The sequence below is a fragment of the Dermacentor variabilis genome, chromosome 2 (genome assembly GCF_050947875.1).
Source record: "Dermacentor variabilis isolate Ectoservices chromosome 2, ASM5094787v1, whole genome shotgun sequence".
NCBI classification, from domain to species: Eukaryota; Metazoa; Arthropoda; class Arachnida; order Ixodida; family Ixodidae; genus Dermacentor; species Dermacentor variabilis.
In genome coordinates this window covers 71824196-71839197 of record NC_134569.1, presented here as the reverse complement: position 1 = coordinate 71839197, position 15002 = coordinate 71824196, and the positions used below count along the sequence as shown (strand labels likewise).

Below are 15002 nucleotides of genomic sequence, written 5' to 3'. Positions count from 1 at the left end.
GGAGAGGTCTATTCAGCAATTCGAACATATTCTTTCCAGAGGAAGTTCTGCATAAATGTTGCTGCATATGCTCAAAGCCCTGCTGCACAAGTAACTGTTTAATGTCGGCAGTCTTCTTGAACTCTGATGCACTTGAAAGGTAAGATCATATGTCATGCTGACAAGTCTCAATTACTGCAAGACAGATCAACACGTGTGATGTAGCTGCAGCTGCAACACGTGATGTAGCCGCAGGCGTCACGAGAATGTGACGCCTGCGGCAGAAAGGACATTCCACATCTGCCGCCAAGGTATGTGAGTGGTGGTGCTGGCTAACACTCCCAGGGTTCTACTAGGACACATAAATACCCAACAAAGTGGATGGGGAAACAGCTCCGTGGTAGCTCAATTGGTAGAGCATCGCACGCAATATGCGAAGGTTGTGGGTTCGGTTCCCACCTGCGGAAAGTTGTTTCTTCATCCACTTAAATTTCCATTAATTTATCATTTCTTTATTTCATTTATTAAGCACAAGTAATTTCCCCTAGGTTGTCCTTGGTGTCAGTGTTTGTTGGCTTCTTATGATATGACTATTCATATATATATATTGACCATATTGTCCATATATATATATATATATATATATATATATATATATATATATATATATATATATATATATATATATATAGAGAGAGAGAGAGAGAGAGAGAGAGAGAGAGAGAGCAAGCAGTCTGCCTTACAACATACAGAAAAAACTACCATATAAAGAGCAGTATACAGGAGCTGCGGAATAACTGTGCACTAAAGCATACTGCTACTCAGCTGCACCAACACAGATGAAAAATAAGAAAAAATAAAAACAATGAAAAATGGGAAGAATAATTTAGCATTACATCAAGCTCTGCTCAGCATGCCTACTGCATGCAAACTGCAGCTTGATTTCAATATATTTTCTAGTCAAATAGTGTCACACTATCAGTTAAAGCTCAAACAGCTGAAAACAAGATTTAAGATACAGAAACATAGAAGAAAGCTACCTGCTGTATCAATGCATCAGAAAAAAAAGGATAAGGGCCGTTAGACCTAATGCGTTTTCTGTACATATATATGACATTAAACTGATAAGTATGAAGTAGTTCCACATATTTCTACAGTATTGAGTTACTATCATAAGCTTAGAAGATATTTTGCAGTCATTCATTTGTGATAATATTCACCACACATGGCAGGGCTGACAAACTTTGAACACCAGCAGAACAGCAAAACTGTGCATACAACACAATTTGCTTTAACTTACACTGGCAACGTCCTTGGCTATTAGGACAGAGCATGTATAATGATCAACTCCAGACATGTGGCATGCATACATATGTACACTTATTGTTCTAACAATGTAGGTGTATCAAAAAGAATAAAAACTAACAAAAACTTACAGGACGTTAGGTCTAAACTGTATTCACTGCGCACCCGCTCTTAGAAGCCTTTCCCTGCTACAGGTGTACTGTCATTCTATTTCCTTTATAATCAAGGCAGTGAACATTGCATCAACATTATTTCACTGTGCATGACTGTCACTGAAAAGGTTGTCAAAGTGCAGTTATACACCCACTGGGTTCATAACAGTAGATGCCGCATTTTGTTTGTCCCAACTGAATGAATAGCACTAACATTATCTCTATGACTCTATTTGCTAAAGGGGCTTACCTTCTCCAACTGGTGTCAGGTGGCGGGGAAAGGTAGAGAGACGAGCTGTATGGAGACACGTCGGCCTGAGCACCAAACTGTCAAGGACATAATGGCACTTAACTTCTATCCACAACAAGACATAAATGCTCATACAGTGGGCTCGCAATTAACACCCCAACTTATATAACTTTGAATAAGGTTGAGTTAAACAAATCGCACACAAAAAAAGTTTGCTTGACTCACTAAGTGTTCAGCACAATTTGAAGCCAGTCTGTTCAAAATATGCTCTTAGCTCAAGCCTTCTTGTCTTCCCAGCTAAAGCAACACTAAAATGTGGCTTTGTGGATAACACTGGCTGAATAACGATAATTTTAACGTACTTCCTAATCAAAATATGACTTGCATCAACAACGTTATAGTGAAATCTCATGCGATACATTATGATTACTGAACAATAAACCTTTTTTGTAATGTTTCACTACCCCTACACACATATATGTTGACTAAGGCAGGCATACATGCATATTGTATCTGCAGATTTCGAATAAAACTCTTATTATCGTAACAGCAATTATACGGATGCTCGAGGCACACTTGCGCCATCACCACTTGCGTTGTCGCACTGTCCTGCTATCCACGGCGTATATGCACCATGCACATGTATGTTTAGAAGGCCTCCAGAGACATGAAGTGCGTTTGTCTCCAAAAGCAATAAAGCCCCAAGTGGACGCACCATTCCCCTCTGCTCAACTGGCTCTACTGGAGCCTTTGGGCTTCCACTGCTGGCACGAGTGTTCAGCATGCACACATTAGCATTCCTCCTGAACAGCTGTGTGCATACTACACCTTGCTGAACATCAAGATAAATTTCTGTAATTCCTTTTTTTTTAGACTCCTATCAACAGAAATGGCTTTACTTGGGTCTAATCTTGCGCACCATTGAGGTGCAACAACTGCAATGCCACTGGCACGCTCCTCTTCCCACCAGTGTTTTGAGACACCCTAAGCACAACGATAAACTTAGCTATCGCATCCGATGCTTCGCCTTCAGGCGAAACTGGCAATTTCTTTATAATATGCAACTGACAAAGCTTAGTGCAGTGTTAAAAGAAAGCAAAATAAATGCTCGCTATGCACATTTATTCATACATAAAACAATAGTTTAGCGTGAGTTATACTTTACTCAGTATTGCATCACTCAAACTTGTAAATATTTTTAGATCTAGACCCAAAGGAGCTTTGAATTAGTGCGGGTTGCTTTCAGTGCACCAAGATCAGCTAGACAGTGCATATACCCAGAAGGATACACGCTTGTCGAAGGCCATTTGTCGGCCTTTGTGAGGAGCAGTGGCATGACGGCCCCGTTCACGCACATGCGGTCGGTCAGGAAGCACTGCAGATGCCTCCCGGCCTTGGCGCATGTCCTCGAGGTGACTGAGTGCCCCCTGCAGGTCGATGCTGTGGGCCGGCCCTCCACTCATCTGGTTCACATTCGGCAATGAGCCGCCCCGGTAGGCACCCAGGGAAGGCGAGATGCTGAGCTGGTGCTTCGAGTACGCCCCCTGGAGAGCACCACACCAAAACCAAAACAAAGATATAGATAACAGTACAAAGTAGCGCATGCGTGCGGCACCCTTTTAAAGAAACACTGACACAAAAAATTTATTTCTTTTTAAATTGATGGAAAAGTCATGGCTAATCATGAACCACTCAAACTATTTCGGCTGAATAACTTGCACTTTGAGACGCTGTACACTCAACATTATTTCCATTGAATGAATTGTGTACAAAGCAACAGTCAGCAACAGGCTGTAGAGTTGTTAAAAGACAAGAGATGCCTTTCAATATGTGTCTCACTGCTCTCTAAATCGCACTGCATGGATATTTTTTGTCCTGCAGTCACCACGACAGCAAAGTTTGCCCACATAATGCGGTTCGTGCTCCTGTCCTGCAATCTGATATTGCAATCAATATCATCAGGCTCAGCAGAATATGTTATATGATTTTAGACTGAGTGGTCACTCTATGTGCAATGGTTTATTTAAGATACTGCAGGTCCTCTGTACTACATTACCAGTAACTATTAAAGAAGGAAGCCATGCAGAACAGCAGCTAGAATGAGATTGCAGGGATATACACTAAAGTTCATTAACATAGCCAGGAACTTGACCTTGTTTGCAAGTAAGTGTAATATATATATTACACAGAAGAATTACGCCTTCAAATCTTCACATCAGTATACCTCTGAAGCATAGCATGTGAACAACACAACATGCACTGTCAAACCATGAACTGCTTCATTTCATGGTTGTTTTTGAACCAGTGTACTCCAGAAAGTAGCAAATCATGGCATCACAAGCCGAATGTTAACACACTACTGCTAGGTTTAATGTTCTATACATGGTAGCTTTAGAAAGCTTGCCAAGCCCCATTTTTAACTTCTTGCTTTCCAACTTTAAACAAAATTTTTTTATGATAGAGAGGAAAAGAGCTTGCATCTCAGATCTATCAAGAGCAGCACATATTTAGCCATTATTTGCCATTAAGCATGTTCTAGGGCACGAGCAGCTGTCCAGAGGAAGTGACAGAGATGCTATTCAGCCTATCTTGCACAGACGTCCTGGTGTATGGGTTGATTCAGAGCACCAGCAATAAATAGCAGTAGCTTGCGCTTCCAAAAGACCTTTTATAGAAAAGGCCTATGTACCGAGACATGAGTATATGAAAACTGCGCTTGCAGTAGTTCTTTAGCATAGTTTACGCTACCATAACCTATGAAGGGTAAAGCAACAACTCTTAGTACTAGCAATCAGGAGAGCAGTAACAAAAGCAAAGGACCACAGTCCCCAAGTACTGCCCAAGTTGATGCATCTACAATACCCACAGAGGGAGCACATAATACTGCATTGACCAGGCACTCTAGATTATCTATGCGCACATGTCATTTAGTGTCGAGGGTATCGATGTCATTGACGACAACAATGCGGCCATGTCAGCACCATACTCACCACAATGAGAACTGCTGTTTGTTGTTTATGGTTAAGTACACATGAATATATGACTGCTCTCTCAAAGCTTTTATTAGTCATAAGGCTTTAACGATGCTTTATACATAAGTAGCAGGAGTTCATCGTAAAAACAAAGGACAAATGCCAACACCAATCCCTAAAGAAAGGACACTATTCCTTAGGTACTTTGGCATGTTGTCAGGGATGCTTCCCACAAATGCATGTGCCTATATAACAGGGTTCAATTTGTGCAATGAAGCAACTTAGAAGGCACCTAAGATGAAAAATACAAGAGTAGATAATGCCAAGACAGCATGTCAACTCTAGAAATCTTTCCTACAAAGTTCTTCATAGAAACTGTTTCATAACAGGCCTGAGAAGCGAAGGAGGCTTCTTGCCACTACACCATCTAGAGCACTGTTGAGCACTCCAGCAAAGAAGCTCTGAAGTATTACTCCCATGATATGTGCAAATATACCACTACAAGCAGTTACAAATTACTTCAGTACCTGCGAATAAACATAGCAATAAAGAGACAGAAACAGAGGCAAGACAGGAATTGGGACATTTACAAACAAGCACATTACCTCAGTGCCAAAGTTCCACATAGGCAATCAGGTGGTTCAGAAAAATTATACAGACGCAGCAGAAACAGGCATGAAGTGCACCAAACAAGTTCTAGTGCTGAACATCAACATGTTAACTTTTCCACTAACACAAACAATGATAAAAATCATACCAACATTGCTATCTCTACACCAAAGCCAACAGAATGCCAAAGAAAGGCAACATGGTAAATTTCACTAAACAGAATGATTGTGTCTAGTATGTGTAATTTAAGGCAAACTGATGAATTTGGAAAATCAACTTCCTTGCAAAACAAATTTCAAAGGAGTACTGACACAAATTCCTGCCTCAATTTTTTTTCCTGTCTTTGATGCAAGGCCATACACTTATTAAATACGGCATCAAGCCTGAATGCATCAAGAGGACAACAAAGTATTAGTTCCATCATATCTTAATGCGGTCATATCAAATCTTGCACCAAGTCTAGCATGGCTTCGCGCTTAAATCGGGCCTCCTGGTGGCATCATAGGAATCGTCAGTGATTGCAGTGGTGGCTGCATCCCATAAATCGGAGATAATGATTGTAGCATAGCCTCACAAACCACTGATATGTGCAGTGGTAACAGGTCACACTGAAACTATCACCAAAAGCCGAGCATGATAAGTACATGAAGGGATAATCGTGAAGACAAGGCAAGAAGGCTGCCTCATGCTTTTATAAACGCTAAAGCAGAGGACATGGCTTAACCATTGTCAAATATAGGGGAAGCAGAGTAAAAATATCCTTTGCAGACGTATGCCAATCAGAGCAACTGATACATCAAAGACAGCGAAGCTGTGTAAGAATTTTCACACCCATCAGCAGCCTCAAGGGTCTCTGCAAATGCTTCGCAGACTGCAAACACTTCACTATATCTGAGCATTGTACAGAGACCTACGTTTCTCCTACAAAACCATCTAAAAAAGCAAGGAAACAGTACGGCATCAACATACTCATAACAACAGGTACTAATATTGATCTTAGCCAAAAAGCCCAGACGCGACAGCCACAATATGTTTACCAATTTGTGCACCTCCTAGCTCACCTCCAACATGGAGCCGGCGAAACATGATGCGAGAAACGAAAACTGCAGGTTACTGAATAAGCCATACAAAGAAGTTGTTTATTCCAGTGAGGTATGTGCAGGGTAAATTTTATTTTATGACCATTAATAATTATGTCTTCAAGCAATATCAGGGTTCTGATGCATGCTGCGTTGCTGCCTGTTGTTTGATTCATGTTTCTACCAGCCAAACCACCACACGGCGGCATTTACAGACAGCAGGTTTCACTGTTGCCACACAATAACTGTTGCGGAACTCAGCATAACAGCTTTGCTGTAAAATTGACAGAAGGGTTGATTTGGTGGAGCATGTCCAGCTTTTGACAACACTTTCATGGTGTGGCGTTCAATAACTGCAGTAGGCTAACTGCTGGTTATTAACCCTAATTAAGACAAAGCCCTTAGTCACAGTGTTGGCAGCTCCAGGGTTAATGCTCCAATATGAGCGTTGCCTTGTTTGCCCAGTGTTTATCAGCGTCAGCAGTTTGCGATGCCACATAACCACCACAGCCAATTTCCAGACACAAACAGCAGGCCTGCTTTGTTCCACAGCTGCACTGCACTTGGTGTGCATCTTTAGCTCTTCATGATAAAAGATGACATAATTAATGACTAATTGTATACTCAAGAAACTGATGCATCATGCCATTGTTATGAATTCAGCAGGTATCTAACAAAGCAAAAAACATCAAAAATAAAACTTTAGGTCAGCACTTGTTTGATGTGCAAAAGGATGCTATTGCCCATAGGCCGGCTGCATAAGCGAATATCGACTCATATTCACTCACAAATATTTTCGCAGGCCTATGTACTCCCTCACACTCACCGGCACTCACTCACTTACGTTCCTACTTTTGTCCAGTCACTCACCAACATCCACTTGCATTCAGTAATTCCATTCACACTAACCCGCATCCAGCCACTCTCATACTCGTATCCACTCCCACTCACCGGGACTCACTTACATACATACTCCCGTCCACTCACACTAGCCACCAGTCACTTGCGTTCATATCTCACATCCACTCAAATTCATCAGCACTCACTCCCGTTCATACTCCAACAACTCGGACCCTTCATCACTCACTAAGTGTGTGAAATGAATGTAAAGAGAGCATGAGTCATTGTGCTCGTGAGTGAGTATGCCAACCTATGCTATTGCTACTGACCATATCAATACAACTCACTGTGACGACCAGGATTCATCAATGATTCCGAATAATTGAAAGGAAATGTACACCACGTACAGTGCAGGAACAAGGAAAGTAGCTGTTTTAGCAATCAGCAATTAGGGTGTGAGTTGCTTTGCTAATTGGAGATCGCAGGGAGTGGCCTTCGTCCTCAGTGGACATAAATAGGATGATGATGATTATGATGATGATGATTTGCTAATTGAAATTACAATGTAGGGGTGCTGGACAAACTTTGCTCGTGCTTGTTTAACGTGTAACAGTTACTTAAACGGTAACAAAATTGACAACAAATAAGCCCTTTTACTGTATTCACAAAACTCGGAGCATAAAATGTGGCAAGTTGCAATGTGTCACATGAAGCGCACCCATCATATACAACAAGAGAGACTAGAAATAAGCCTTCACCACCAGAATATGTATATGATGTAAACAAAGCAGTGCCTGAAACATAGCCCAAAGCATAACTGGTATAACTACCCTAACCAAACATGATACCACTATTATATATCTGTCCATCTGGCAATGACAGCAAAAGTTTAGTAGTGTCATGTCATTATCAGATACAAGTGTCAATGCAAAAATAATGTTGTGGCAAAACAGCTTACATTGGCAGCTTGCTGGATGTAAGAGCTGTCATATGAAGTCGCATAACCCTGCATATTGTCTTGCCCATGGTTGTTCTGAAAATTTAACAAGAACAAAATAAATAGAAATAAATAACTGACCTTCCATAAGCTTTGCAAGGATAAAAACAGATCATAATGTTCACAAAACACAAAACCAAGGGACTAATATATATAGTGAAACACAAGATCTCTGACCCTAGAAGTGAAGAGACCAACGTAATACAGAAGCAATACATCTCTGGCATAATGACCACATGACATCTCTTGTGAGTGGCTGGATCTCACAAAGGACTTTAGAATGGAAAATTAAGGAGTTCTGTTCCCTTCTCCCATCCCCTCCTTTTTTTTTACATTTAAAAGCTTATTGCTAAAAGTAGTGAATGCTGTATTAAAATGCCACAGCAATTCCATTAAAGACAACAACAACAAAAAAACTAAACAGTACTTTTCAATCTGCAAGTTCATTCTTGCAGAGGGGTGCCAAGAAGCGCTGACAGTTTAGAGCAACAGCAACTGCATAAAGCCAAACACATGATGACTTCACCTAGTCCAAATGCATCGCCTTTCAATATTTGCAGAGCTGCACAGGTCATCCAGGCTAAGATGGCACGCAGCTGAACGTTGATGGCAGCACCATGTTGGATGGATTTGCACAGCTATCAATTCATTCCATGGACTGAATCAACTAAACTCTGTGGTACTGAACCACCAACTGATTCAATGTCACTGAAAGCGACCCATGTCGAAGAGTTCATTGAATGATTACACCGTCGTGTGAATCCCCCTATGCCAATATTCATCTGGTCTTTAAGAATTACACATGAAATATTACTGATGATAGTGAAACATTCTTGAATATATTTTGTGGGCAATAATGTGGTGAAATTGCATACAAGTATGCATCTGCAAAAGCTTCAGGTCAAAGGGATCAAACAGTTCAGTGTCTATAAAGTGAACACAATCTTTACAAAAAAAAGAGAAAAGTTGAATGCATACTTCAGCACAGTATGAATGCATTAAGTACAGCATATGGTGGATAAGCATTGTGCAAGATGCAAGAGTAAAAAAAAAAGGGTCAATGAGTAACATTTTCCATGACGAAAAAAAACAGACTAAGCAAAGCACACTACTTTAACGTGGCAAACGAGTCCAGATATCCACGAAGGAAAACAAATATTTTGCAATTGCAAGATGAGAAGCATATCTAAAGATTTCGTCGCAGTTTTGTGGGACAAAAGCAACAAGGGGGTGTGTGGGGGATGCATTGCAGCCCAACTTTTTCTAGCTTGGACAATGATGAGCTGTATACGCAATTAATGAAAACCGTGCCTAGGTCTTACTATATACAAAGTGAGGCAGTAGAATCTGCCAATAAATTACATCCCCAAGGTACTGTCCACAATAAAAAATCATTTCAAAGGGGTTAATGCTGCCGGTACCACAGAAACTCATGAAGGCCAACTGCAACGAAATTTTTGACAGTGTAAAAAGCCTAGTTACAGGCAGGGGTGGCAGCAGGATATTTCTGTTGGGCCGGAGGGGACAGAACATGATTCTTCATTTCCACTGGAGTGCATGATGGAAATCCATTACTTTGTTTTTTTCATTTATTTACCCTAAAGGCCCAGTTTGGCCATTACATAGGGGGGGAGAACAATTGATATACAATATGCAATGATATACAATATACATTGTAAGTCGAATATCCTTATAAGTAGTACATGCTATACAACTTTTGCATCACTTCTAATTCGACATCATACGCCAATAATTATTAAATTATTGCTAGAAGAGGGGCAATGTATAGGAAGGGAGTCAGCTGCCTCCTCTCACCCCCCTTTAAAGCTGCTCCTGGTTACAGATAGTGTAGGTATACAGCAGCCTCTGTGCAAACTTTACGTTTCAAATACAAGTGTAGGGGAAAAAAGATAGCGAAAATAAGTTTTGACACCAGAAAATGCAAAAAGAAATAGCCCCATTACCAGTCATCAGAACAGAGGCATGACCCAGAGCTTTGAGACCACAGCTCCTTAACATAACCTCGTAGACTACACAGTGCCCGCAGCTACTCACACCATGCTGAGAAATGTCGAAGGTGATGTGCTGAAATTTAAGTCATGTAGACTAACCACCAAATGCATGCATTGTCTGTTTAGATGCTATTTAAAGGCTGCTAATATGAAAAATAAACAGTTAGCCTCATAGGATTACAAGACTGCTACAACAGCACATCCACTAAGAAAAAATAAAATTTCCCTGAAGTTGGCCTTTAAAACTAAACATAGTTTTTCCTAATCACTGATGTTAACAACAAGGAGAAGAAAGATTGAAAACTACACTCAGTTACCTCAAAATTTTACAGACAGTTCTCCCACAAATTGTGACACACCCGTGGGAGCACTACACTGGTTGAGCAGTAAACGGCGAACACAACAGTTAACACTCGCAGCACAAGCACATATGCATGCATGCAAGACTATGAAGAAGAATCGTGAAAAAAATAAAGCAATTACCCTTACATCACTTACAGGAAGCTCAATTTTCCCACCAGTAAGCAAGGTAATGTGCCACCAAGCCGCTCATGTCACCAAGAATAGACACACCATGGAGGGCCAAACTAATCCCTCGCCTGCCACGGAGTTTGTTTGCTCTCCATTGTTACGGTTGGCGTCTGACACCACGAGGCAAAAGGAATTTCATCCGACCATCTTCGTCGAAATGAGGCGTGACTTCTCCTGCGATGGTTGGCATCCCGCACCTCGTGCACAAAGAACTTTCTCTCACCCGACCTTCTTCCACCAGGCCTCGTCGAAATGAAGTGTAACTTCCTAATTCGCCATGATCGTTTCGAGTGTCTACCTGTCTGCCGGAAGCCCCGCAGTGTACAGGCCTCTTCTTTTTTTTTTGTGTGTGTGTGTGTGTGTGTGTGTGTGTGGAAAGTGCACCAGCTAAGGGAGAGGTCAGGCAAGCGCCAGAGCCTGAAATGTCTCGCGAGGCAGAATGCAGAAAGTTATTGAACATAAGCCCTGCCACAATGATCGCTGAGCAGGAAATGCGTAAGGCACAAAGCAATGCTGAGCATTACTATGACAGGACAGCTTGCACGCGACGCTTTGAAGTTGGGGAAAAGGTAATGATCCTGAAACCCTCGTTGAATAACCAACCTGAGGAAATACCTGTCAACTTTCCAGAGTTAACAGCAGTGACGGAGGCAAAAGACATTTACGAGACAATTGACAAGTTAGTAGAACAGGCGGAGTTGAATCCCAATCAAAGGGCCGAACTGAGGGAACTCGTGTTTGAATTTAAAGACGTATTTTCAGACACACCGGGCAGCACCACTGTGATCGTTCATGACATTGAGTTAACGTCATAAGACCCAATTCAGTCGAAAGCTTATCACGTTTCACCTCGTCAACGCCAAGTCATGGCCACTGAAATAAACAAGATGTTAGAGCTAGGTGTAATCGAGCCAGGAGAGAGCGATTATACTTTGCCTCTGATCTTAGTTGAGGTACCAGGAAAGGAGCCGCGACCATGTATTGACTACCGCAGGCTCAATTTAATAACGAAGGACCAGACTTATCCAATACCGCATATCAAGGAAAGGCTTGAGAAGGTGAGCAGTGCTAATTTCATCTCTACGCTCGATTTAGTCAGAGGGGATTGGCAGGTTCCGTTGACCAAGAGGGCAAGCAGGCTTGCGGCGTTTATTTCCCCGATGGGAACCTTTCGTCCGAAAGTCCTGAGCTTTGGATTGAAGAATGTGCCGTATTGCTTCTCTAGCCTTATGGACCAGGTGCTACAAGGAATGGAGGACTTTGTACTACTGTATCTCGATGACATAGCAATCTTCTCTTCATCATGGGCCGACCATATTCGACACCTGTGAACCGTGCTGTGTTGTCTATGAGAGGCCAACTTAACTGTTAAGGCTCCCAAATGCCAATTAGGGCGCACGGAGGTAGCTTATCTAGGTCATGTAATAGGGCAAGGTCATTGTCGGCCTTCCGAGGTTAAACTGACCGCAATAGACAACTTCCCGCAATCCCACACCAAGTGGGACATCAAATCATTCCTTGGTTTGGCAGGTTATTACCAAAGATATATCCCGCGGTATTCCGAGACTGCGAGTCCTTTAACAGATGCTCTAAGAAAAACAGAACCACAAACGGTAAAGTGGGATGATGCAAAAGAAAAGGCTTTTAGTATGCTGAAGAACGCACTAACGAGTCAGACAGTGTTGAACGCGCCCGACTACTCTAAGCCATTCCTTCTTCAGTGTGATGCCAGCAACAGGGGTATGGGGGTGGCGCTCTGTCAAAAGGGAGATGACGAGAATGAACACCCTGTACTGTACGCCAGTAGAAAGCTTTCAGTTCGTGAGGAAGCATACAGTGTATCAGAAAAGGAATGCAGGAATAGTATGGGCGGTGCAGAAGCTAGCTTGCTATATCGCTGGTTCAAGGTTCACCACAGAGACTGACCACTGTCCCCTCACATGGCTGCAGTCCATGTCTACGAAAAACGGTCGTCTTTTGCGCTGGAGCTTGGCTCTTCAACAGTACACCTTCGATATTCGCTACAAGAAGGGTAAGCTTAATGGCAATGCCGACGGTTTGAGTCGTTGCCCCTAGAGTAACGAAAGCCTCATGCTCATCCGGGTTACCGTGGTATCTTTATGTTCTTTCATATGTTTTTCTGAAGTGTAGTCAATTGTTAGCTGATTTTAATAACCACGTCTTAACGCTTTCAAGAAAGGGCTGTTTTTAGTGTTCAGGGGGGGGGGGGAAGGACGCGTGTAAGGAATGGGAAAAGTGTAGCGGGTTTTCTTTTAAAGCCGGGTGTTTCTTGGGGGAGGGTGGCCTTGTGCTCGCTGCTTTGTGGTTGTGGGTCCAGCACTGTTCTGGGGTGATTGCTTGCCCACACAGGAGATGAAGAGTTGCGAGCCCTGCTTGCAAGACCAATTTCACCGGACCGGACCAGGGAGAAAAGTCACAAGAGCGCCAGGAGGACTGATGACCACTCCCAGGAATCTACCTGCTACGAACTAAGGGTTTCTCACTTCTAAGGGGTATTCTGCTATCGAAATGCCGATCTCTTGTACAGCGGCTGCTGGCCCCTACACATCGGAATCTTCCTCCCTCGCCGGAGATGCTGTTAGTGTTGGCGTCTGACACCATGTGGCGAAAGGAATTTCATCCGACCATCTTCGTCGAAATGAGTTGTGACTTCTCCTGCGATGGTTAGCGTCCCACACCTCGTGCACAAAGAACTTTCTCTCACCCGACCTTCTTCCACCAGGCCTCATCGAAATGAAGCGTGACTTCCTAATTCGCCATGACCGTTTTGAGCGTCTACCTGTCTGTTGGAAGCCCCGCCGTGTACAGGCCTCTTTTGTATGTGTGTGTGTGTGTGTGTGTGTGTGTGTGTGTGTGTGTGTGTGTGTGTGTGTGTGTGTGTGTGTGCGTGTGTGTGTGTGCACGCGCGAGTTTAGAGAGGCCCTTTCCTCGAATTGGACCTAGAAGAGAACTTCCACAAACCCGCAATGCGCAGAAGAGGCGGACAGGCGTCTACAATTCCAGGAGGAGGGACGACTTCTTCCTTTCAGCAGGCTCGGTATAACCAGAGGAGGAGTGGCCCTCTTTCTGTGCCGGTCACGAGACATCGACGGAAGCAAGATCCCGCCCACCATTGTAGAGAGCCTATTTAAGGGGCTCCGAAATCTACTTTTAATCACTTCATGCTCTTCTCATTTTCTTTCATCTACCTTTGAATAAACCGTGCAAGTTTCGCACTAGAAATCGTCTCGCCCTTGCTTGTCACCATGGTCTACCGGATGCCTGCAGCCCGCCGACAATGCCACGCGGCCCAATAAGTAACGTCGATCGAGCTTTGATAGGCAGGCGCCGCTACTTCTCGGCAGCAGTATGATACGCTACCCTGGAGTACGCAACACCATCAAAGGTTTCAAAGCCACTATGCATGTGACGAGACCTGCCGTCAGGTCACCTAACGGAGTGGCCCCTTCAGAGTTTCTGCTGCTCCAACACCTTGCAAACTAAGGGGGACAGTAGCCTTTACAGCTCCGAAAGTTAAAACATCAGGGGCGCTATAATATAATGGGCTGTTACAGAAAAGGTACGAGTCACCACATGATGCTTGCGTTAGTGGTTATGTAAATTTGACATGAGGAAATTGAAATAAAGTCCGAATGAAATAGTTTTACATTATACGGCTCCAGCTCTACAGGAGCTATGCAACAGGGCTCAGCAACAGATCTTGTCAGTATTGCTAATCGAATACTGCCTGTTGCATAAAGCACTCTCTCATCAAGAATTACGAACTGGGACAGGTGAAGACAGGCCCAGGCATCTACTGCAAACCCTATTACAGACCTAGAGGAATGGGTTAAGGGTGATGTGCAAACTTTGAAAGCCTTTACGAAAGAGGTCTGCATGACAGAAGATTGCCTTGCGGTCGATCCGCACCTTCTACATTTATGGGAAGCAAGACGCTCATTGACAAAAAGATGGCGAAGACAACAGCTTAACCGCAAACTCAAGAAAAAAATAGAGGAGATAAATAAAAAGGCAGAATCCTACGCCATATCCTTGGCCAGACAGAACTGGAATACGCTCTGCGATGGTATTCAGGGAAAGCTAGGTGTGTCAAAGACTTGGAAGCTCCTGCGTGTTCTAATCGACACCAGCAGCAGCAAGTCGGCCACTAAAGACAGGCTTACGAAGACACACTATCCCGGGTACAGACACAGAGTTGATGAAAAAGCTCAAGACCAGGTATCTGTGCACGGCCCAAGTCGTGGGACAACCGGAG

General features: G+C 43.1%; 1 protein-coding gene and 1 non-coding gene across 9 annotated transcripts in view; one reads left to right on the top strand and one right to left on the bottom strand.

Annotated features, from left to right (window-relative positions):
- LOC142572080 (CREB-regulated transcription coactivator 1-like) overlaps positions 1-15002 on the bottom strand; it is a 132254-nt gene that overhangs the window by 111451 nt on the left and 5801 nt on the right. For 6 of the 8 annotated variants that reach the window (XM_075680908.1, XM_075680910.1, XM_075680911.1 and 3 more), the window contains exons 2-4: positions 8145-8219; positions 2964-3230; positions 1687-1763 (exon numbers count right to left, since the gene is read on the bottom strand). In XM_075680908.1, coding sequence (XP_075537023.1) covers positions 1687-1763; positions 2964-3230; positions 8145-8219 — 419 coding nt within the window. The remainder of the gene's footprint in view (positions 1-1686; positions 1764-2963; positions 3231-8144; positions 8220-15002) is intronic. The other 2 variants (XM_075680909.1, XM_075680907.1) reach the window with 2 other exon arrangements.
- Positions 374-446, top strand: TRNAL-CAA (transfer RNA leucine (anticodon CAA)). The gene has a single exon. It is a non-coding gene; the product is annotated as a tRNA-Leu (tRNA).